A 24,177-nucleotide genomic window follows, 5' to 3' on the forward strand; every position below is an offset into this window, starting at 1 on the left:
CTGGCCCTGTGAGTCCTGATTCGTTTTTGCACAGTGCTTTTAAATTCAGCAGGAGACATGAACTTTTTTTCCATTTTTCCCCCACCACCACAGTTGATTGTTCTTTTCTATCAGTGCTGGTTATTCCTGGGATGTTGCCAATGGAATTTGTTGAAAGGGGAAAAAAATAATATATATATCTAAATGTTCTGTTCTTTAAACAAATGCTTTAAACACTGGACTTAACGTAGGCTGGCCACCAATGTTATTTCTGCTCTTCCAGTCATGATCTTAAAAAAAGAAGAGCTGCAATGATGTTTTGTGGCTAGTTTGTGTCAGCGTGCATTAAGTGCACCGTGAGCACACTACTAAACTCGGCCTAACTGAAACGAGTTAGACGTCGCTGCCGGCTTTCTTTATCACAGCCTGGTTTACATCTTCAATCCAACAAGGTGAAGAATGTGGTAAGACTGTTATCTGGCGGTCTTCATCCACTTGCTAAATATAGTGTTTAATGTCCCATACAATTTCATGGAAACCAGTGGCAAAATTCCTCAGTCATATAGCACTTAGTCATGTTTGTGTCTTAGGCTATTATCTTTTGTTTCTCAATTTCTAAATCTTTAAAGAAATCCCAAAACTCAAATTGGAGAATACCTGTTTTAGTTCCCACATCCACAACACTGTAAGATGTCTTACAATTTCTCAGTGACATATACTAATGTAATGATACATAATCTAGAAAAATATTTCTAGATAATAAGTACAGATACATATGTGTGTATATATATATAGAAATACTTATATTTTAAAATTAATTTCCTTGCAATTTAAAGCAAATTTTAAAATTACATAGCTGTTTTGCTAATTATATTGATAGATATTATATGCATGTAATACATAAAATAGTATTTTGAAGAGCAGACTTTTGGATGGTGAGATGAATTTTTCTCTTTGCTTGCTATTTTGCATTGTAGAGTAGTCCACAGTAAATACATTGTGCTTCTGTGATTTATTCCTATTGTTGTGCTACTTCTGTTGTTTTAAATCACATCTACATTCTGTAAGCAGAAGTAATAGAAGATGAACCAACAGTGCCTTTGATTAGGTTGCACTTTTATTAGGTGTTTTTTTTAAAGAATATGTTCCTTTCATATTTTACTGTGAGAAACACAGTACTATGTGCTTGATAATTTTTTCTGTAAATTCATGATTTATTTCTAAGGAAGAAGAAATGTAACACAAAGCATAGGAAAAGTTTTCACTGGGCTTTTAAGGAAAAGAAGGTTCATCAGATACATTCTGATCATAATCAACTTCAGGCTCAGAAACTACTCACAATGTTTTGCAGTGTTTTTACACTGCTGTTTAACATTTCATTAACTGTGTTTTAACATCTTTAAGCAGAAAATGGGGGTATGTCTTCATTTATGTCTGCTTCCAAGAACGTCAGAGGGGTGGGTAAAGAAGGGGCAAGGTTGCAGAATCTCATGCTGGAGTCCACCTCAGGTAATAGAGGACTTCCGCTGCCCATGTAACGGGTTACCACCACCTGAGCCACATGGACTCTGGTCATCTAATCAAGTCCAACATCTACACTTCAAAAGCAAACACTTCTGATGATTGGGACTCTATGTTTTCTTTTCTAAAATGTAACATTTGTATAGCAAGATATGTAAACAGTGTCTTTACTGTCCTAAAGAGGAAAATTTCAAACCATGATGCTTAATCAAGGAATATAAATATCTAACACCTAAACATCTGAAAAAAAAGCTGTTGGTTTTTTTTCTGGATTTTTTTAATGCAAGGAAAGAAATTTGTCCAGGTGTAGTCTTAATGAATGGATGGGTAAGAAAACAATAATATAACAATCTTATACATTAAGAAGAGAATTTCCAAGTTTTTCCTCCTTGATGAAGTGGGAGATATTTTTTTTTTCTTTCCTTTTTGAGGTAAAACCAAAATTACATTTCAGGTTCTGAGCTCCTGTATTTTAAGCATTTTAACATCTACAATGAAATATGAAACCCTCAAGGAATTCCCTTTGTTATTCTTCCTACCTGTGTAAATCCTTGTTCTGAGCAGATCTCTGCAGCTATTTGTCTTATAGCTTTCAATATCAATTTCCTGTTTCTACAGCTAACCATGTTCTTTGCACATCTGCCTGTTTTTGTTCTTTCAATAATTTCTTTTTTGGCTTCATCCCTAGATTACAAGACAATTATAATAGGTACCTGTTTCACCAATTACTGCAAATTTTTAAATGTGTCTATTGTTAATTCAGCCTTCAAAAGTGTCTAGTTCAGTGATAGCAAAGTGGGATAAACTGGATTTTTGTATCCATTGTGTTTCTGTTATTTGCTCCTGGTGAATCCCAGAATCAGTGATACTGGATCCATAGTCTTTCAGAAATCTGTTTTTCCATCTTACTTCCTTTTAGTTTTTTTAGCGACACATGTGAGAGGAAAGAGAAAAGTAATCCCAGTAATTTCTGGTGACAAATATAAACAGCATTGCTGCACCGATTAGTGTGTTCAGTAATAATTGGAAAATAATTTCAGGCTGTTACAGTTTTAATTATAAAGGTCCCTGGTGAACTGTAAGCATCTCCAGTTGCATTTGCATTGAATGAGAACAAAAAGGCAACTTCTGAAGAAATCATTATGTTTGAAAATATGAGTAAAAGAAATTTAATTTGGCCATTTTCTTGAATTGTCTATGTAATTACCCAGAACTTCATGAATAACCATGCTTCAAAACTGAGAACAGAGGGACATAAGTTTATTCTGAAGGTGTAAAGCTTTATTCCAAATTTTAGCTATTTTGAATTGATCATCTAAACCAGCTATAATAGTCTATATTTTTATTTTAAAACTTTAAAGTGGTTCTTATAGTGGAAGTTTTCAAAATACCTAGGAAAAATAGCTCTCACTAGCAGTCAAAGGAAGTTACTTGTCCAGTGTCCTGTAGACCTGACTTGAGATAACAAGATGGTGGTATGCATCGTGGAGCTCTCCTGGGTACGGCTGGGCAGGTATTAAGAAAGCTATAAGGACCAGGCAGAAAGAATGTTGTGACTTACGTATGCTAACTGTTTTCATAGTTCTGTTACGTTGCTATAAGGATGAACTAATTAAATTCTTTAGACTTGAAAGTTCTTTTTAAAGCTGAAACCAATCCCAGCAAATTAATAACTTGCTATTAAAAAGGTTGATATTGCACCAGCAGGGAGAAACAAAGTTCAATGTGAACTCTGGGGTATTTAAAGGCGTTTTCCAGAAGTTGTCATTTTTGAATCGGTGACCCAAGACCGAAATGAATTGTGAATCAAGGGTGGAGGTGCATGGTGTACACTTTATCTTAATTGCTCTAAAAATTTAGCATCACGGTATAGCTTCCACAGTATAAAAAGGCTAGGGAATAGTTAATCAGGTGTGACTCATATCAGACTACTGCAGGTGAACAGGATATTGTGGGGTCACCAGTCCTGTGCCTTTGACTGAAATCCTAGTTTCACTATTTCAGTGGTTGAGTTTCATTTCACTATAAGTGACACAAGGAAATGGCACAAAAGTTTTACTAAAGCAACTCAGACAATTGTGACCATACATAATGATCAGGACCTATTGAAAATTGAATAAAAATTGTATTTATACATCGAAGTCTTTTTCCAGCCACATGTTCAGGTAGCCTTCCCTTTGATGTCTGCTTGGCAGAAATTAGAGATTATAATTTCCTGCTAAGGAGCTGATTATCTCCTGTGTGGTGAGAAACTCAATATGGCCTGTATCAACTTTTAATTCGTCTGCTTTTTAGACCTGGTAACAGCAAGAAAGTTATATTATTTGGGAGCCTCCAGTATAAGAGTGGCATATCCATGACTAGCAATTTAATAAAATTTGAATAAGGTTTGTACAGTGTTTCATGTCTTCAAATTTTCAAGTGAAGCCGAAGAAAGCAGCTGCATAGCCTGTAATTACATAGCAAGTAATACAGGAGGGGGGTGTATTTTTTTTTTAGGCAGTGAAGAGATTTTCAATTACAAGTTAAAATTTATGACACATTATAATAACTGTTTAAACCTTTTACATAGAAGAAGCTACCAGTGCCAGCTCTTTGGGAGAGTGAGGTTAGCTCAGCAAATGTATTTTTCGGTTGCCTTAAAAATGACTGAGTAGCAATCACATGGGCCTTCTTTTGCATTCCAGCCCAGAACAGCTGGTTTAGCTCAGTAAATACATCTTTAATGAAATTACAACCTGCTCTTGTAAGTTGCATTTACAGGCACTGTCTGATTAGATGAATATTGTACTAGAGATGAAAAGTGGCAACTGCACCAGCAGGAAGAGGTATTTGTTTTATGCACCACCCACGCAATGGGAGTGCAGGCAGAAAAACCAAGAGTGTTGCTTCAGAACGAAAATGGTGTGTAGTTTACACAAAGAATATTGCTAAGTGTTAAGAGATTGTAGGTTATTAAATGAAGCAAAGCAGTGACACACAGCAGTGACAATCATAAACAGCAGAGTAAGCTTTCTTATTTACTAAAGGTTAGGAATATTTGTTAAAAATTATTTGGGAAAATGCATTCTTAAGTCATAGATTTAACTTATTTTAAGATATGTGTTAGCTCTAACAACAAAAGTCTGTGTAGAAGTTAGACTTGTTATGTTTTTAAAACAGGCATCTTTGTGCCTGAAAAGTGGTTGCATATGCATAGCCTGGGCAGAAACACTGTCATGTTTCTGATAGGTGTACATTCTCAGTAAGTACTATAATTTCTGTGCTTTCCTCCATGGCTTCTTGTGAGCTCAGTGCTAAGGGTAAATGATAACATTTAAAAAATGTCTTGCTTTCTGCCAGATGCAAATCTTTGAAATGGATTTAAATGCAACTGACAGCAAACCTTACCCCCATAAACTCAGAAAAGTTAGATTTTTTAAGAAGAGATCCAGAAATGAAGGGCCTGATAGAGGCAATGTTCTGCATTTGTATTTCACCACAATCTGTATTGTTGTGGGTTGACCCTGGCTGGATGCTACGTGCCCACCAAAGCCACTCTACCACTCCCCCTACTCAGATAAAATATAACGAAAGGCTCATGGGTCAAGATAAGGACAGGGAGATCACTCAGCAATTACCATCACAGGCAAAACAGACTCAGCTTGGGGGAAAAATAATTTAATTTAGTACCAATCAGATCAGAGTAGGATAATGAGAAATAAAACCTACATCTGAAACCCCCTTCCCCCCGCCCGTCCCTTCTCCCCGGCTCAGCTCCACTCCCGGTGTCTCTACCTCCGGCCCCCCCAGCAGCGCCGGGCCGGGCCGGGGCTGGGGTCAGTCCCTCACAGCTGTCCCTGCCGCCCCTGCCCCCCATGGGGAGGCTCCTCACACTCTGCCCCTACTCCAGTGTGGGGTTCCCACAGGAGACAGTCCTCTGCAAACTTCAACCCTTCCCACAGGCTGCAGTCCTTCTCACACTTCTTCAGTGAGGGCTTCCCACAGGGTCACAGCCTCCTTCAGGCATCCATCCTGGGGATGGATGGACCCTTCCCATCTGCCCCGAGGTCCTCCACAGGCTGCAGGTGAATATCTGCTCCACTGTGCGCCTCCATGGGCTGAAGGGGACAGTTTTCCTCACCATGGTATTCACCATGGGCTGCAGGGCAATCTCTGCTCGCTCAGTGCCTGAAGTACCTCCTCCCGCTCCTTATTCACTGACTTTGGTGTCTGCAGAGTTGTTTCTTTCACCTGACATCTAGCCAGGGTCAACACAACCATGAACACAGGGTAAGGCCCTGTAAGCCAGAGAGACGGTAATTTTTAAGAATAGACATGGTGCTACATAATTCTATTTATATTCTGTGGATGGGATAGTGAGGTATTTAACTACAGCCTCCTCTGGATACAACCAAGGGGAGAATGACCTTTCAATGAAATACGAGTTAATAACACTACGGCGCTGTGTGCTTTGGTTGAGTTAATCTCTGTGCAGATTGTAACAAAATGCAGTCTAATGTGTATTGAAAATTAATTAGAGTAAAGAGTGTGTTTTAGTAGTGTAATGGATATAATCTTTGGTTACATCAGCAAATTTCTGTTGCAATTAATAACAATTAATGGTTTTAAATAAAGGGTCAGGGAAAAGGATGTTTTTCATATTAGCTGTATTGCATGTACTATTCATCACTTCTAGTTAGATCCAGTATGATTTGCATGACCATCTTTTGTTTCCTAAGCTAAAGCATCAAGGATAGATTAAGTCCCTTTATGAGGAGCATAGGGGAGAAGATTGGACGTTCTTAATAGCTTGTCAAAAGGAGACAGTGAAAGAAAGAGGTTTAATACGCTATTTGTATTCTTATGTACATCTGGAGGGAGTGGAGGCAGTTTGCTGGGGACATTATCTTGGGTTTAATGCAGCACATGACTGGCACAGGGCAAACTGCAGTGTGCCTTGCAGAGAGTCCGTATAACCTAACACCACAGGCAGATTTCAGCAAAGGGCAATGTAAGTATCTTTTCAGCAGTTATGGTGAATCATTTGAGGAAACTTCTCCTGTATAAAGCCAGAGATACCACTTAGAGAGAGAGAGATGATGGGGGGTAAAAGGGAGGTAGGGAGTGCTTAATTTTCATGTGTATGTAGCGTCAGGATGGTGTACCCCAGTGCTGGTGGAGTACCCACTCCTATTGTTCTTTAGCTTGGGTATCCTTCTTCTATGGTTGATATTTTGCCTGTCAGTAATCCCTTCCTGTTTTGTAAGTGGAAAAATATTCCTTACAGTTTTATGAGGAATACATGGCCAAGCGAAAGCGTAAATTAGAGTATTTTTTGACATTTTAAATCCATCAAGGCATGGCATTGAATAAAGTCCTGTAAATGCATCATCCCATGGTTACCCCAGAGGTCTATAGTCTAACCCAGTAGTTATCTGCCATTCAGTTTGTATGAAATATTAAATGCTGTGAGCAGAAGTGTTAGTTGTGTGGCTCTTCTAGACTGATCAGCAGAGAAACAGTTAATAACATTGACATTTAAATTGGCTTCATGTTAAGTGTCAGTTCTCACCACAGAGCTGAAGAAGAGCTATTGTTTCAGGCAGTCTGTTTGCAGATGCATGAAAACAGCCTCCAGTTGCTTACATAAGGGTCAAGGTTGGGAAAATAGCTTTACAACTCCACAGACAGAAACCATAAAGGAATTGTGTCAAGTAGCAGTCCTGCCTGCATGTTTTCTCTTTATGCTATGTGAACCATTGGTGATCTATGAAGCGATCACTGGCAGTGCACTTGAGATAGGACTGTCACAAGATAATGTGTGATTTTTTATTCTCTCTTATTTAACATCCTAAAATTGTTACATTTCAGAGAATTAATGAAGTCACTAGCAGAGTTCTGAAACAAAATTTAATGCCAGTAGTAGCAGCCTCAAACATGGATATCTCTGAATTTCCCACTCACAGAAGACTACAGTAATGAAATTGTCTTGCATGAAGACGACCCAAGAAAACTTATTGTAGAATTTCACTCAAAATACTCATTCTGGTGCTTGAATCTTTCTTTAGTATCAGAAAAGCAGAGTATGCTACGTAGAAGCTTAGTAATCGCATAGTTTATGCATTGTATTTATAAGTTTCAGAATATTGAGGTAGCTTGCTTTCTTGAAAAGAGTGAGGCTATAAAACAGTTTAAGCTCACTATTATCAGTTTATTGCCTATTAAAATTACAGAGTGAAAAAGTAAAGATAGTTAACTATGCAGTTTTTCTGTAAACGCCTCAGGAGAATAGGGAGAGGGAAGCTGGTAGTTATGTTCAAATGGGAGTAAGATTCAAGATCTCTGGTCACAGCATCATTGATGCTGCTGGAATAGCTGGCCTGCAGGGATTTCTTTTGCTTTAACACATTCCATCCCTGCATGGAATTCAAAAGTTGTCATCTCAGTTAAAAACAAACAAACAAAAACTGTCAGTGAAAACACTGCAAGGTTAAAGTTTTAACCCTAAGAACTACTTTCCAGTTCCTATTGGTAAGTCCTGTGTTGAAAATTACTTAACAGTAACAAAATGTACTTTTTAATAATATGAATTCTGGCTCATCTGTAATGTTGAAGGCACTTTCATTAAAACATTAACGTGATTTCATCTGTATTTACCACTTCAAGGTTGGTGACTGATTTGAAATATAGATCAGAAGATATTTCAGTTAGTTTTCTGACAAGTTTACCATAATCATTCATCATGCTTAAGGCAAATAATAATAGACAGGCTGACACAAATTCTGTTTATTTCAAACAGCTCATAATCTGTTTGCTCATGTTAAAGAAAATGCATCAAGCCATATTTAGTGAGTGCAAGATGCCATTCTGGGCTCAGATCTTCTTATCGTGTTCCAGTCCTTGCAGTATCATTTCAATTTTTAAATCAGAAATGGACAAAACCAGTGTTTTGCCTTTCCTTAAAATTAATTTCAGTGGCATGTGCTGAGTAGATAACCTTGAGAATCAAGAGTGCTTTTCTGGTGGATAAATTTATGACATAGGCATTAATAATACAAATCTCCCCAAGTGCCTGACAAACGTGTCTCATCTGTGAGGGAAAGGACTACTTCTGGTGATAGGAGGATAGGTCTTCATGCCAAGTCATTACATGGTCTCTTAGCTCATACTTCCACTGACATTCCAGTTTTTGAAATGTGGAGCTTTGTCTGGAACTAAAATCAAATCAGAACCCATTTTGGGTAATTATCATGTGGTAATTCCCTGTGCGTACTTCTCTGTGCAGAGATGTGGAAGTAAAAGATGAAGCCTGCATCAGTTTAGATAGAGTTTACCAAGTCACATATTCCCAAGCATATGTTTTGTTCTTAACTTCTGTTTGTTTCCAAATTATTTCAAAGAGAATAAGAAAGCAGTCTCGTTTTTCTTTCCTGGTTCTCTTCTGAGTGCGTGGGTACTGATTTTGTGAGGCACTAGTTACTTGCAGTCACATATGCATGTTTGCAAGTAAGAGTAGTACAGCGTAGTGTAATACTTCCAGAGAAGTTGGAACACACGATTTCCTTGGACATAGGTAGGGTTTCACAGTGTTGGCCCAATGACTGTAACTGTTGTATACATCTTTTATGACATATAGGCCGTTTTATTGAACACCTTGGTTTAAAGGCACAGTGCCGTGTGGCTTTGTGGTTTATATTATTGCAATTGAGAGTGTCTGCTATAAGAAATTACCAACAATCTGCTGATCACAACCCATAAGAGATTTTGGACTAAAGCAGAACCTGCTGCCAGCATATTTTAAGAAAACCAGAATAGTGAATAGTAACCTGTATCACTTAGCTCTTTTCCTGATTTGTCAGAATAAGGTTAGTGAACCATTTTATATGACCACTACATATATGCCTCACAAAGAAATTCAGGGTAATGTCACATTGCCTTATACCTTTCTCTGGTGTGAGTGGTGTAGCCAAAGAATAAGGGGGGATTTGGACATGTAGATGTGCACAGCAGCCGTCCTGTCAGCACTCTGGGGATAGCTCCATGGCAGCTCAATTCATTATAGCTGTGAGCAGTGTCAGAGCCACCCAGCAACAGGCAGCCTTGATTTCAGGGGTACAACGGAGTGATTTGAGACCAGTGCACACAAATATACACATTCATGCTCTCTCTGTTGCTGATTCAGGTTTTGCTAGGGACAGTAAACCAGAGACCGTTTTATCTTGTGTTCCTTTCTTCTTCCACTTATCAATGTATGGGATGAAAGTGGGGAAAAAAAGCAACGTTTCTTGTCAGGGAGCTGGCGATAGGGGTGGCTGCATTGCTGATGTGCATGTGAGCTCTCCATTCTGCTTCTGGATCGCACTAGGCTGAGGCAGGTAATGAGCTCATGCTCGTGTCTCGCTGCAGCTTCTCTGTGTCTCCCTCCATCTGGCACAGAGAGTCTGGGAGCCAGTGAAAAGCTGTGGCACTGTGCTGGGAGCTGAAGTGCCAGCACCACAAAAGAGAAGTGGAGACAGAAGCTTAAGCCTCCTTAACTACCTCCTGTTTACTACGGTTTTGGCTAGTAGCATCTCTCTATTTGGCCTCCCTAATCATTGATGTTGTGAGTAATCTTGAAGCTTTGTGCATGTTTTGCAAAATAGCCTGGCAAAGGGGCAAAAGAAAATAGAGCAAAGTAATTTTTGTGCCATCTCCGAAAGAAGAGAAAGCCTACAAATTCTACGTACAAGATTCTATTATATTATTTCTTTTTTATTTGCGGTAATGTTTTAGAAGAAAATAGGTGCCTGGTATAAATATATGTAAATGTTTTGAGGCCAGTGACATCAGTTTGCAACAGTTAAGATGTGACTATTTGGTTTGCAAATTCCCTCTAGCAAGAAATATGACTTTTTGATTTGAATTCAGTAATGCATTCTCACAACTTTAAAATACATTGCTGAAGCATCTGCATCCTTGTATTACCATATAGGCCTACTTGGATATCTAGGAATATAATGACTCCAGCTGCAGATACAGTTTTGCTACCTGTACATGTGAAAGACAAAGAAGTGCATATATTTTTACGCATAGCTGCATGCACATTTTTGAGTATCTGGACATACAGGGATTCTTTGAAGCACTCAGTAAAATGTATATAAAACACAAAAAAAGCATATTGCTAACTCTCTCTACATTCAGTACATTTGGTTTCTCTTTTTTATTTTAAATTTGATAACCATGAAAATGGGTGGCTGAGTATGGACAGATACATATTTGAATGTGGGGGTGAAAAAATGATAACTGTGACAAAACCAGTTCAGTTCAAGATTGCTCTTAGATGCTTAAGCCGATGCATGAATCCAACCTCAGTATATTAATTTGTGATACTTAAAAACAGTTAAAGTGTTTTGTTTCATTTCTTATTTGGTTGAGCAGATGGTAATGGTTTTGACACAATTCAGTTTTTTATTTTTCTTCTTTTCTTGGAAAAGACAAGGCTCTTTTTCCCACTTTGTCACAGCTGGTTACCAATCAATCTCAATTCACGGTACAGTGATGATAGCACATGTTGTTCAGGGGCCAAATCTGATTGGGTTGCATTTTCAGCAGTGTTTCATATTAAAAAAAAAAAAAAAAAAAACAACCAAAAAAAAACCCAACCCAACTGTGTCTGTATGGCAGTGACTGTCAGCACACTATTGTACAACTGTCATTAATCAAAACTAGCAACAATGAATGCATTCATATGTGCCAGAGACTGCCAGATTTCACTCAAAATCACCCAATTTCTATTAGAATTTCCTCACCAGCAGTGTTTTCTCATCTGCTTGTTGTTTCTCGGTTTCTTTCTTCCTTTCCAGTCCGCTGCCCACCCCTTGCTTCTCAGTTAATTAAAGACAGACCTGCTCTATTACTTCTAGAACAGAAATTATGTAATGTGGTGCCCAAAGTGGCTGACTAGCTGTTTAGAAGACCTCTCCCAGCTCAGTCTGATGGCTGAAGCCTAAGCTGAACCGAAAGGTTAAGCTTCTCCAAATGTTTAACAGAGAGAAGTACTTAAAATCAATTAGATGCCCATAAACATGTGAAACTGATGTCTGACGCCCTGTGTTTTTAGCTGAGTGTTGGCATTAATTGGCTAGGAGTCAGCAATATTTGGGCAATATGTCAGGAGGTGTTTCTTGACACTGCACATACATGGAAGGCATTGCCTCGGTGCACTGGCAATGTTACGGGCCAGCTTAACCAATATGCTTTGGTTTTCCACCATTCCATCATCAATCCAGGAGTCTGGTAACCTCTCTCTGTAATTGGTATTAGCAGCTGGAGAGGGCCTGATCCTAATTCCCAAGTGTTTGGTAGCACTAACCCAGATGAGAGTGAACTCCAGAAACTCAGGTGGTAACATCTTGCTATAGGAACATGATGCTTTGGGATGGAGAGGAGACAAGACGCTGTTCAAGACTGCTCAAGTAGATCCTTGACAAACGGAAAGAATATTCAGGCTTCCCTCCTTGATACTTCATGGTCCCTTTCTGACACAAGTTCCTTGTGCTGCTGTGGATCAGGCTAAAAGCCAGGTTTTTTTCCTTTCTCCTTCCTGCCTGCTTCATTTGTAAAAGCTCTTCACTGAACCATGGTGACTTCTGGGGACAATGTGGGTGGAACAGATGACTGCGGGGCAGCGTATCAATACTTCAGGACAGCAGGTGGTTACGATGTCCCATGGGTCCATCTGTTTATGAAACTAATTGCTAGATGGCACGTACTGTCAGGGTGGTCCAAAAAAACAGTATGGCCTTGTTGGAGAAGCACACTGGGAGAGCTGGACCTCTCTGTGAAGTAATTGATAACTGGACCGTCATAGTGACATGTTTACGCCACCCTCCGTTTCATGACCCAAGTGGGGGAGATGATGGCTGTACCCTTACCCTGCGCCCTGGCATGCCATGCAGCTGGCTCCTTCACCCTGCAGCCTTTGCACAATTTGCATGATTGGCAGGTGCAAACATAAAGCCTCCAAGGCAGCTGGTTGGCATGCCGGCACGGGCGCATCGGTGAGATGAAGAAGAGCGACTCAGCTGCAGCCCACGGTGGACTGAAGGGCCCTGTCCCAGGCTGCCTGCATGCCAGTTCAGGCAAACACTCAATCACATGCAGTCCTGCTGCCTGTCTGGTTTTGTCTCGGCAGTGGTAAGTAAACCACAGGGACGTTTTTTGTCCTAAAAAAAAAATATGAAAAAGCAATGAAATAAATGGCTAATTGTTGTCCAGCTTTATAACTGTGATTCCGATATCCAACTCATATATATATTACAACTGATCTTAGTTTTCTCATCTTACAGGAGCTGAATACAGCTTTATATTTTTAGTTCCCTAGAGCTGGCCTCATGTCAAGAAAATAGGCATTTTCTCTCGTCTGCAACTCTGTGGTGACCAAAGACAAATAACTGCTCCATCGTTGTGGGATACTGTTGTCATATTCTTGAGTTTTTAAGGGAGACATTTTGCCTTTTCTCTCTTATGAAAGCAGTGATTTCTATTTGCCATTGACCAGTGCAGCACAGCATGTAAAATGACATAATTTGTGAGCAGTTGAGAAGAAATGTTCCTCAGCTGCATAGGGCTCTTGAATATAGTTACAATAGGTCTGTACTGCTCCAGGACCTGCATGTTAAGTTCTCTAGAATCATAGTATTTTTCCTCTCTCCTCACGGTACTATGCTAGCAAAAAAAATGTCCCAAAAAGTTTCTGAAGTTTTCCATGGCATCTTATTCTTCCCCTTGGCATATCTCTCATTTGTTAGTTAAACTTGGGGTACTGTATATATATCTCATTAAGTGTAAGTCCTAACAAAAAGGGTATTATATGCTTTTATGTTTATCTCTGACAGAATAGTTAACCTCAGTTTGGTCAGAATGAAGCTGTACTTTGTTGTGCTGACTGTGAAAAGACGTCTTTATTTCTCTTTATTCTTGGAATTGCCAGTAATGCTCTAATTAATGTTGTAAGCTTTAATTAGACACAGCAGAACTTTAAATGTTTCAACATGGAGGATCCTTTGAGTTAAGATGCTTTAAAGTCTGTTAGTACAGTGTGCTCTTTACAGAAAGAAACCACTAGCAATACATATTATGTACACAGAAATGAATGTTTCAGATTCCCAAAGCATTTTAAAATGCTTATAGAGCCTCACAACATTCCTTTAATTAATTGCATTACAGTCTTATTCATCAAAACATTTAAGGGTGCTCTTCCATATGATTTCCATCTGTTTGCTGAACAAGTCTACAAAGTCTTTACTGTATAAAAAAGAGAAGGTAAATTAGTTCTTCTGAAGTTACACCATGAGCGTGTATACAGTGACAAAGAGTATTGACATCTCCTGAAGTCTCGATCTTTCCTTTAATTTCATGTTCCTGTTTCACTATTTGATACATGAGAATCTGAAGCTAACTTTAGATTCAAGGTGACTTAAGGTATCATGAGCTTATTATATCTAGAAGAGATGGTACTGAAAATAATTTTTAAAAAGTGTAAAATATCCACACTGAAAACTGGGGTTTTCCTGATTTGGGAGCCAAAGAAATTACATATAAAATAAAGCCTCCTGTTGACTTTAATGAGCTTTGGATCAGAGCCTAAAGTAGTTTGTTAAGCATGACTTCTGCAGGATAATAACAATTAAACTGAAAATATTTTTCTAAGTGTGAGCACTCTAAATGCCTTGAGAATGCATGTTCACTGCATGCTGAAGTACTTTGTATTATTTCAAGTTTTATACATCCCCATAGTTTTAGAATTATCACAACTGTAGAATCAAAGAAACAAACAAAGCGTAATCAAAGTTTCTAATTTATTTTAAGAAGAGGCAATGTTATTGTCCACTGTTAATGAATCATTTTGTAGTATTTCTGTGAAATTGATAAATCTCCTTTAACGTGTCTCTTCAATAAATGTCACTTTTCAGAGCTGAAATATATTTTTTATTGTTTGTAATTGTGTCATGTCAGATCCTACCAACATGCTCACAGCTTCCCTAAAGGGTTGCTGCTGTAGAGAAAAGCTATATATAAAGGGAAATTTCCAAATCAACAAAAGGTAAAATGTGTAGCTCCCATAGTTAAGGCATGATAAACCTGAGCTGTCATGTATTCATAACTGATGTCTGATAGCTTAATTTTCTCTTATTGCTCTAGATCAAGGACAAAGTGAATGATATTATTAATAAAGCCCTAATACTGAGTGAACATAGCAATACTAATTTTATGTAAAGTTTTTAACTAATGCAGAGTGCAATAAAAATGTCATGAAGATTAATGCTTGGTGGAATTATCTAATGCTAGATAATAATTTATCTTCCAGAGTTGGCTCCAAGATAGATTCAGACTGGCACATTCCAAGTGAGAGTTTTCATTCACTTCTATTCTCCACAGAAAGAGTTCTCATTCTTCTTCTGTAATGCAGGTATGACATCAAAGATGACTACACTTTGCGCATTAAGAAAGCCATGAGCACAGATGAAGGAACCTACACATGCATTGCTGAGAATCGAGTTGGAAAAGTGGAAGCTTCTGCTACCCTCACTGTGCGAGGTGAGTGTTCCCGTGGAGGGGAGGGCCTGTGTCCTATATGGATAAATTGCTTTCTGACAAAATGGGCCACATCCTTACCTGGCATTGTTTGGGTTTCACACACCCTTTGCACTTGCGGGTGCTACACTGGTTTACCACAGAAGTGAAATCCCTGTCCTGCTGATATCTCAGGCAAAATTTTAATTGACATCAATAGGATAGGATCTCCCTGCAGTTAAAGAGCTGTTCCAATGTTTTGGTAATTCTTTTTTTTTTTTTTTATTGAAGAACTAATGCATATGTATACATAAGCAAGCACTACTTAGCCATGGGCACAGACTTTAATATGTGAGCCATCAGTTTAAGCTGTTTATTCACCTTCCTTTCTTTAATAAGTATGAGTATAGTAAGTGACTATGTTTGTTAATGCTAAACATAATGCAGGTAGTATTATTATGTGATTAGCTCTGCCATAATTAAACTCTCTACCATTACTCTTTATCTGAAAGATAAACCCTAGCCAAAGGAAAAAGAAAATCCTAATTAGATTTTGTAAGTATTACGAGGCAAAGACTAACATATTCTCTCCTAAAATACTCCTGGTCTCTAGCATCCACTCTGTTTATGGGCTGCTGTTTGATGTGGTAAGGAGGTTTTAAGAGCGGTAGAATAATGAGTTGCCAAAATGTCTTTTGTGACAGTAGATATAGACATACTAAAGATTATGGGGAGAGAAAAAGTTTGCAGGCTAATATTTCCATATGAGTAAATAGAATATAATAGTTATTACTTCATTCCAAAAGATAAGCAGCAATTTGGCTCAATGGATATCATGCAGACACTATTTCACAGTTTAGTGGTGCATGCTGACGGTTTTCAGTAGAGCTGTGAAAGGTTAATAAAAACATTTTTAGCTTTATCTGTTCTCCTCTTTTCATACACATTAAATCAAATGTTCAAAGTCTCAATGGATTGCTTTATTAGAACTGGGGTCAACTGACCCAAGAGGCCAGCTTCCATTTCCATCCATTTAATGCATGGACACAGTTCAGTTTAATTTGCTGAATTCAAAGGGAAAAAAAAGCACCAAGTGGCTTTGTAGTGTGTGGGGGGGAGATGTTAGTATATAACAAAGAAAAGAGAGTATTGTGATAATACATCCGTTAAAATATTACCTCAGTGTTCACTTTAGACAAAAAGTGATAATGCAGGTCTTCCCATTTTAAGCTGAAGAAATAGGTTTACCTGGTACATGCTTGTGGAAGAGATTTCTCTTCTATTTTTTAACATGAGAATAGTCACTACAGTGAAGTCCCAGAAATGCGCTCACTCTGTTCCTTTGTTACAGGCAGAATCACATTATCAAATAACTGGGAGCCAATTTGATAGCCTTTAAACATTCCTAGAACTGTGTCCACTGTATACATTACGGGAGCAAGTCTTTCGGATTTGCTACCCAGACTTCTGATATAAGCAATAGCTAGAACCAAGCAAAAAATCTTTTGAAATCACTGAAGCTTGAACCTGATGAAATTAAGGTGAAAAAAACCAGAGGAAATATATAATTTAATTGATTTTTCTACAGTAAAAGCAGGTTTTCATTATCTTGGGTATTTTTTCCCCTGGGTTTGTCACTTATAGTCAAATACATAGTGTTTATTCAACACAAAGGAAGCCATGATATTATGAGCATATTAAATTTTCAAGACATGAGAGAAATTGAGAAAAGGCAAGAAATTCAATGGAGAAGGTTTTTACTCTGAATTTTCTGAATCCAAAGGAGCTGACAAACCCCCATTGACATTTAAGGGGACCATGAGCAACAATCTTTCTAATTAAAGGAAGCCTTAATGTGGAATTCTTAAACTTTTGCCAGTTTTGTCTGAAACTGGTTTTACTATTACCACTTGTCATGTAGAGAACCAAAACAAAACAGCATTTCAAAATTTACTTTGAGGATGCCTTGGTCTTTGCAGGTGTCATGTAGTTACAGCTGCAAACCTGGCAACAGCAGCACAGTCCTTAGCCCCCTCATTCATGGCTCCAGCTTCTCAAAGAAGGGGAGGAGGATGTACTGAGGAAGTTTGCATTACACTGTCAGAAGCAACAGAATTTGAATTCTGTGGCTCAGCTTTCATCCTTTTTCTTGGAAAGATGCATTTCAATCTTATTTGGCATCTCTCTGCAGATGGAATATGACCATAACACTGCAAGTCAGAAAGTTTTCAAATAGATGGTGGGTGAGAAAGGGCAGCAGGCTTGAAATAGTTAAATGAAGTGGGTATGCCAAACTAAGATTAAAGCCATAGAAGAAGGTCCTTGCATGCTGTGTTACCTCTGAATCTGCATATCTTACATGTGACCGTAGCCTGCACATGAACATATAGAGCTGGTTAACTTCGTAAAAAGAAAAAAAGAAAGGAAAAAAAAAAAAGTGCTGTTGCTCAGAAATGTGTAACTACTTCTGCTGATAAAATAAAGGAAGTTTCGCCTACACAGATGCAACCTGAAGTCAATCTTATGTCCAACTTTTCAGCTCTTCTGAAAGGAGATGTCTATATTTTATTAACAGAAGGACTGTCAGCCCTCTTTGCCAGCACAAGCATAATGAAGGACTGTTGCGATAATCAAGAAATCAGTTGCTGCAGCAGTCTTTTGGTCTTGATATCAACCTGAAACAGTGTTAACCTGTCAATCATTTACTAGCAATTTTTTTGTAGGATGTAGAAGTTATCTAAGCAGTGATTTGGGAGGTTCTGGATTGAAATCCCTGTGGCCATTTCAGCCTATTTGTTATATTTTCATCAGCACTGTCAGTGAGGAAAAAACCAGTGTGCTGTAAGCTTTCATGCCTGTTATTGAATGAGAAAAACTGTCCTGGGCTTTCTGTAGCCCATACTGCTGTATTGACTGGTCATGCTTAAAATTCAATTGGTATTTGACTTGGAAAGCAAACACCTTGCATCTACTGGCATGACATTTGGTGGTCTGTGGCTTAAATTGATGTGTTCTTTGGGATCTAAAAGTTTGTGCTAATACAATGCAATTTTTCTTTTGTCAGGCATTAACAATGATACTTGATGATGGCTTGTGAAGATAATAAAAATGTTTTTCAGAGAATGGTACCAGTCAGCTTGTCCAGATGCTATGCTCAAGTAAATGTGATAATAGTGGCACATGACTAAACAATAACCGTAAACATTTGACTTAGGCTGTCATTCGAGGGGTTAGCAATCATGGTAGTATCCATAGTGGAAGGTAACATTACACGTCATGCATTCTGACAGATATTCTTTTCTTTTTTTAATTTCTTTTTATGTTCTCACTACACCATTGTAATGTCAACAGCTCGCCCTGTTGGTAAGTAACCATCCTTCTATCCATTTTAGCATGGCTTCATGCAATGCTTCATCTTTCATTTGCAACAGCATTAACTGGCTGAAATTAGCAGCCAGTGCTTAATAGTTTTAACTGTTTAACACCAGGCAAGTGATTTTGACTGACAATGTGCTATTTCTGAACTTTGTATTTTCTGCTGTGTCATGTATAAATGCATTTGCCAAATCACCAACAAACACCAATCAGCAAAACAGGGTGGGTGTGATGATACTGAGCCAAAATCACTCATTCAGATGTTTTTAACAGTCTATTTAAGGGCCCGGTATAAAAGCCATTGAAATCAACAGAAAGGATTGCATTGACTTCGGTGAGCTTCTACCAGGCCCTAAATGATCAGCTCATTATGCTTTTGTTGCATAGCAGTAAAAGCACAGGCTTTGCATGTCCCGTCTTTCTTGTACCTTTCAAAGAGTTTTGAAATGAAGTAGTCCTGAAATTGAAGAGGGGATGGAGTAGATTTCCGTGCTTCTTAAGAAAGTTTTCATCATGGATTTTTGCCCTTGGGTCATCATGGAGTGCGTTTTGGAATGCACTGTATAGGATGCAGACTGTTTTGAGTAACAAGTCCAGATGAACGTGACCTCTGGATTTTTAATTCCCACACTGAAAATTTGATTTTTTTTCCTATGCCTTTGAAATTACTTCTAAAAATTTATAAACAAACATATAAAAATGCATATAAAAAAAGCATAATGAAAAATTTGCAACTGTCAGCAGCTGAAATTCACTTTTGGTGTTCAGAAGTATCCTGAACATATTATTTCATTTTCTTTCACGGATGTTTACTCTGTGCCTGTATGGTTTTTCTAAATAATTTAACCAGTTGCATTGCTCCTCTGATTTTGGTAGTTTCTGTTTAGATGTATCTTTTAGAATAATAATATAGTTACTCTGATTTTTTTTTTGGATTAGTGTGAAAAAGTACTGGTGTTTATGAAGATTGGTGAGGGGTTTGGTCTTTATTTAGTCAAAACTTTTCTTAGGTATGTGTTTGACTAAAGTCTGTGAGTTTAAACGTCTCAGCTTTTCACTGTTATGAGTTTGGAGGAAGAAAGGTTGGAATAATTTAAAGATAAAATCCAGGTTAGACATCTGTTTCCAGAACTAAGGTGATCCCATGCCTATTAACTTGCTTAAACTAGCATGTGTAGAGCCAAGCCAAGTACCTCCACAGTCATGGCATGGCTTATCCTGGAGAATTCCCTGTGCAGAATGAAATTCACTGTTCTCCATTTGGGATTTTGATAGCAAGCTTTCAACCTCAGCCACTACTGTAATACTTTAGCATTAAGCTAGTACTCACAAAATTAATTCCCAGGAGTTGTAACAGTGTAAACTGGAGTAAACTTGTAAGAAATTTTTTCCTTTGCTTAGAAAATACATGATGAATTTAGTATGCTTCTAATGTAAATCTCATGTTAGAAAGAGTGGAGGTTTATGGTTGCTTCTTCATTCACTAAGAAAATGCTACAAGATTAAAAGAATTTTGCTTCTAGATGTTTTTCTCACTTTGCTCACTCTTATAAGAAAAGCAAGGGAAAAAAATCACAAAGTAGAGACTGTTTGAGGTTCTGTGAAAGCCACATAAAATACATGACTGGAGAATCACAGGAAAATTATAGGTTTCAGCAGTGCTGATGGTGTCTCATTTCAGAACACTTGATTCTGTTTTAAGACTTTTCAGGCCATTCAGTCATCCATAATTCTATGTCCAAGCTTCTACAGAAGCTGTTGGTCTCAAGTTACTTTTAATCCAGGTATATGATCCCCTTGTGTGACCACACTGTGGTCGAATTGGTGTATTCCTTGCCTACTGTATTTTATTTTGTTGCAAGTGAACATTTGGTGCAAAGAAAATTCTTCCTTTACATGATTTATTCAGGAAACATAAATTAGAATGGTTGACCTTAAAATAATTATTATATGGGCATAATCAAATTATTTATTTTAGTGATTATCTTTGTGAATTGTGAAAAGATTGTTAAGTAAATCTGCCCAACCCCAAAGATATTTAACATACGGAAGTCCCATACAAGTGTATATGTAGTGATTGCTGTGTAAAGCAGATCAGTTTCTTTAGATCACTTTTATCTGATCCTGTACCCGTAGAAAAGGCAATGCTGTCCTTATGGTAGTGTATACATTTATTGTTTTTTGCTTAAGGACCTGAAATGAAAGGGATTTCTACAGCTCATATCTGTTTCATTCAAGAGTAGGCAAAGCAGGCAGCTACCTCTCCTGTTCTTTGAAAATTTAAAGCCCGGTAAGGCAAAACAAAGTAACTTCATTCCCTACAATCAGTTCCTCTCCAAGAAGTCCAAGTGATCTTCTGTTAAAATTGTTATTTGACAAGAATAGTGAGTCAAATCTTGTAGCATTTTTTTGTTCAGGAATTTAGCTGGAATGCAGAACAAAAATACCTCTCCTTACAGAAAGGAAGCTAAAGCAAATGCTACTTAATATTATTAAGCTCACAGCTCTCTAGGAGGGTGGCGTTTTAACAGAAGAATATTTATATATTTATGTATATGTTAAACTTCAGGAAAACACTTTAAAAATTTATATTCTTTTGTGACATCTGAGAATTATCTAAATACCTCTACCTTTCGTCACTCCAATTCAAAGCAGGCATGTTTTGTCTTTACTGTGTTTTAAACAAGACCAAACCATTTTCTTTCAATGGCTTCTCACTGAAGAATAGAGGAATGCATTTTTAATGTTCAAGGATTTCAGTTATTTTTGCAAATGGACGCATTTTCATTCCCTATTCAGTTTTTGCCTGTTTCAAATATTTATATTCTGCTAGTTGTGAAAATTTTCTTTAAATTTCAGCTTGAGTGGAAAATTCCAAAGTGGGATTACCAATGACCATGTATGGTTCAAGCAGTTATTAACGTATGTTATATACTACATAGACGAAATGAGGTATCGTTCCGCTCGAGGAGGATGGCAGCTGGTGAATTTAACAGCTCTTTGCCAGATTACTCATCGTGTTTGGATTTGCTGCTAGGAATAAATGTGTTGCCCATTTCTAAATAGATGTTCTCTTATTTATAACCTTTTGAAAAGATTTCAGACAGGATTTACAATAGATGGGTTTAGGAAACAAGATGTTTATACCTATTTAGACCATTTCTATCGTTATTTCACTCATTAGATTTTCCAGATGAGCAAGTTAGTATTTTCTCTCTTTTGCATTCTGCTGTATTTCTTATGGCAGTTGGGCAGGCGAATAGCTTCTAAAATAAGCATTAAAACTGGGAGAAGCCCAAAAGTTTCATATAGTCCCACTGAAAGTAACACTGCCCCTCTTCAAAAGCAGTTGCTGTACTGCTTTGAGATGGAGGACGTAAAGTTGAAATAGAAGATCCATGAAGATTTGTCTGATGTTTCAGTTACTTTTTTACTAATAATCCAAAAAGTCATTCAGATGACAGAGTACTCAGTTTCAATTTAAGTGAAAATACAGTTCTTTGCACATCAGTTGCCTTGCAGTAAGTCAAGTTTACTTAATTTATTGTCATATGCTATGACTCATCTTCCCAGAAAGAAGTGACATGCAGCAAATAACAGATACTTTTGCCACCTGTATAGAAATTAAGTATCTGAAATTAACTAAGGAAGTAAAGGGACAACAACCAAGTTACAAAAACTTCACTTCCCTACCATGTTAGAGAAGAGAGAAACAGATAAGACATCTGCCACGAATTTTCAAAATTTCATCTTAACTAAATATTATCTATTCACATTTAAATGCAATGTGACTGTATGATGCATTTCACTCTGCTCTGGGAAGTTTTCATGACATAAATCAGCCTGGCATGACTTAATGGTCTATTAACAGTGGTGCAGCATGAAACATAAAATAGAAAGGGCTGTATTTTAAACAAAGTTGTATTAGGTGTTATGACTAGAAATTATACTGTTCAGATGGTTCAGATTGGTAAGTGAGAAAGAGCTCTTTATTTTTCTCCACTCTGACTCTTGCAAGGAAAATCTATATAGAGTGAATGCTTTTATTTTTAGTGTATTCATGACTATATCACCTTCACTTGAGACACTGAGGATTTATAAAATATCAGTAATGGCAATTGGTGTTTGACAGAAGAGATGAGGTCATGCTTGGCTCTATGGTGCCATCTTTCAGTGGCAGAAATCTCAAATCTATATCAAAATATGGTGTGTCGTCTGTGCTTGCTGCTACCACCTACAGAACTTTTCAGACGAGTGTAAGGACACTAGTGGACGTTAGGGTTTTTGGATTTGTTTCTTCCTTTGAGTGAACAAGTAATGCAAATTCTTTTTTTTTAAAAATAGGTAATTTCTTCAGATTAAAGAGAAAAACTTGCCATTGAATGAAGTTCAGATTTCTTTCTACACCACTAAGAGATTAAAAAATTTAGCAGACTTGCTCTGACATTTCTTAGTATTTTAAAGACCAGTCTAAAAATCCTCAGGTCCTTACCATTTCTACTTTGGCGAAAGTCCACTAGCTGAACTTAAGCTTGAATCCTACTATGACTTCAGATATCATAGGAATATAACATTTCCAACAAGAATGGCTCTGCAAGTGGCCGCAGAGCACATTAACCACCAAGCATTTAAGTGCTGGTCCACAAAACTGGGCTTCCTTTCCAGCTGCTTCAAATCTTCTTGGGTATGCCAGATAGTGATCAGAACAGAAACACAGAAGACCTGATAGGGGATTCTTTTTCAATGATAAGTGTGAAAGATGGCAGTATATGTACTTGAAGTTTTAGTATGTCATCCTGTGACATCCTGGTTCATTCCACTATGGCACCCAGTACGTGCCAGTACTCACACTGCTTCTCTTAGAGAAAACCCAGCTATAGCAAGTGCAGGAAGTGATCAAGCCTCTTTTTTTTTTAATATTTTTTTTTATTATTGCTGAACTCTAGCTTGGGAAAGTTTTAAGAAATGCAATGTATAAAACTTTTTTAATTTTGCTGAAGCATGCTCAAATCAGTGGGAACTTTTTCTTACTTGAGTGGATTCTGAGTCTCTCCATAAGTCTTTGAAAACTGCAGTATGAGAAAGGCCTTTTCTAAAAGGAGAAATCACATTTCCTTCAAGAGGAACGTGGAAATAAGTACATTATTCCATTTACTTTTCCCTTCACCTTCTTTGCACAGTTACTGCTACCCCCATTACAGTTTGGATATGATCTCAGTATTATTTAACAGCGAAACTATTGTCTGCCCCATTCCTTAAATGCTGGCATTGTCAGTCAGCATATTTTTTTTTTCTCACTCCTTTTCCTCTCTTCACTTAACAGTGGCTCAAACTGAGCACATTATCTTCTCTCAGCCTTTTTTATTCTCAAGGGTAAACAAACCAAGAACTTGTCATCTTTCTCACTGTAGATGTAGCCTATTACCCTGTCCAGGCTCTTTCCTCATCATCTCCTTAGCTCTTTTCTTCAGCATGTGAATTCATGGTTTTTTTGAAGGAGATAGCCAGATTACACTTATTATTTTGATGAAATCTTACTGTATCAGCCAGGGGTATGCTTCTCTCTTTTAAACACATTACCAGCAAACCCTCCTGCTATCTCCCATGACAAAAGGAATCATGGCAAGTTACATGTCTTTTTGTTGGCATGATTTGTTTTGTTTGCTAAACTTAAAGATGGCATAGTAGCATAAGCCGTCCCCTAATGATACAGTTTATATTAGCAAGTGAGCTAAAGTGTTAAGGATTCAGGAAAGCACATCTTTT

General features: G+C 37.7%; 1 protein-coding gene across 9 annotated transcripts in view; it reads left to right on the plus strand.

Moving 5' to 3' along the window:
- Positions 1–24,177, plus strand: part of ROBO2 (roundabout guidance receptor 2) — a 475,917-nt gene that overhangs the window by 337,210 nt on the left and 114,530 nt on the right. For all 9 annotated transcript variants that reach the window (XM_037377879.1, XM_037377880.1, XM_037377883.1 and 6 more), the window contains exons 6-7: positions 14,933–15,060; positions 18,388–18,399. In XM_037377879.1, coding sequence (XP_037233776.1) covers positions 14,933–15,060; positions 18,388–18,399 — 140 coding nt within the window. The remainder of the gene's footprint in view (positions 1–14,932; positions 15,061–18,387; positions 18,400–24,177) is intronic.

Source organism: Falco rusticolus, chromosome 2 (assembly GCF_015220075.1).
Source record: "Falco rusticolus isolate bFalRus1 chromosome 2, bFalRus1.pri, whole genome shotgun sequence".
Classification (NCBI taxonomy): Eukaryota; Metazoa; Chordata; class Aves; order Falconiformes; family Falconidae; genus Falco; species Falco rusticolus.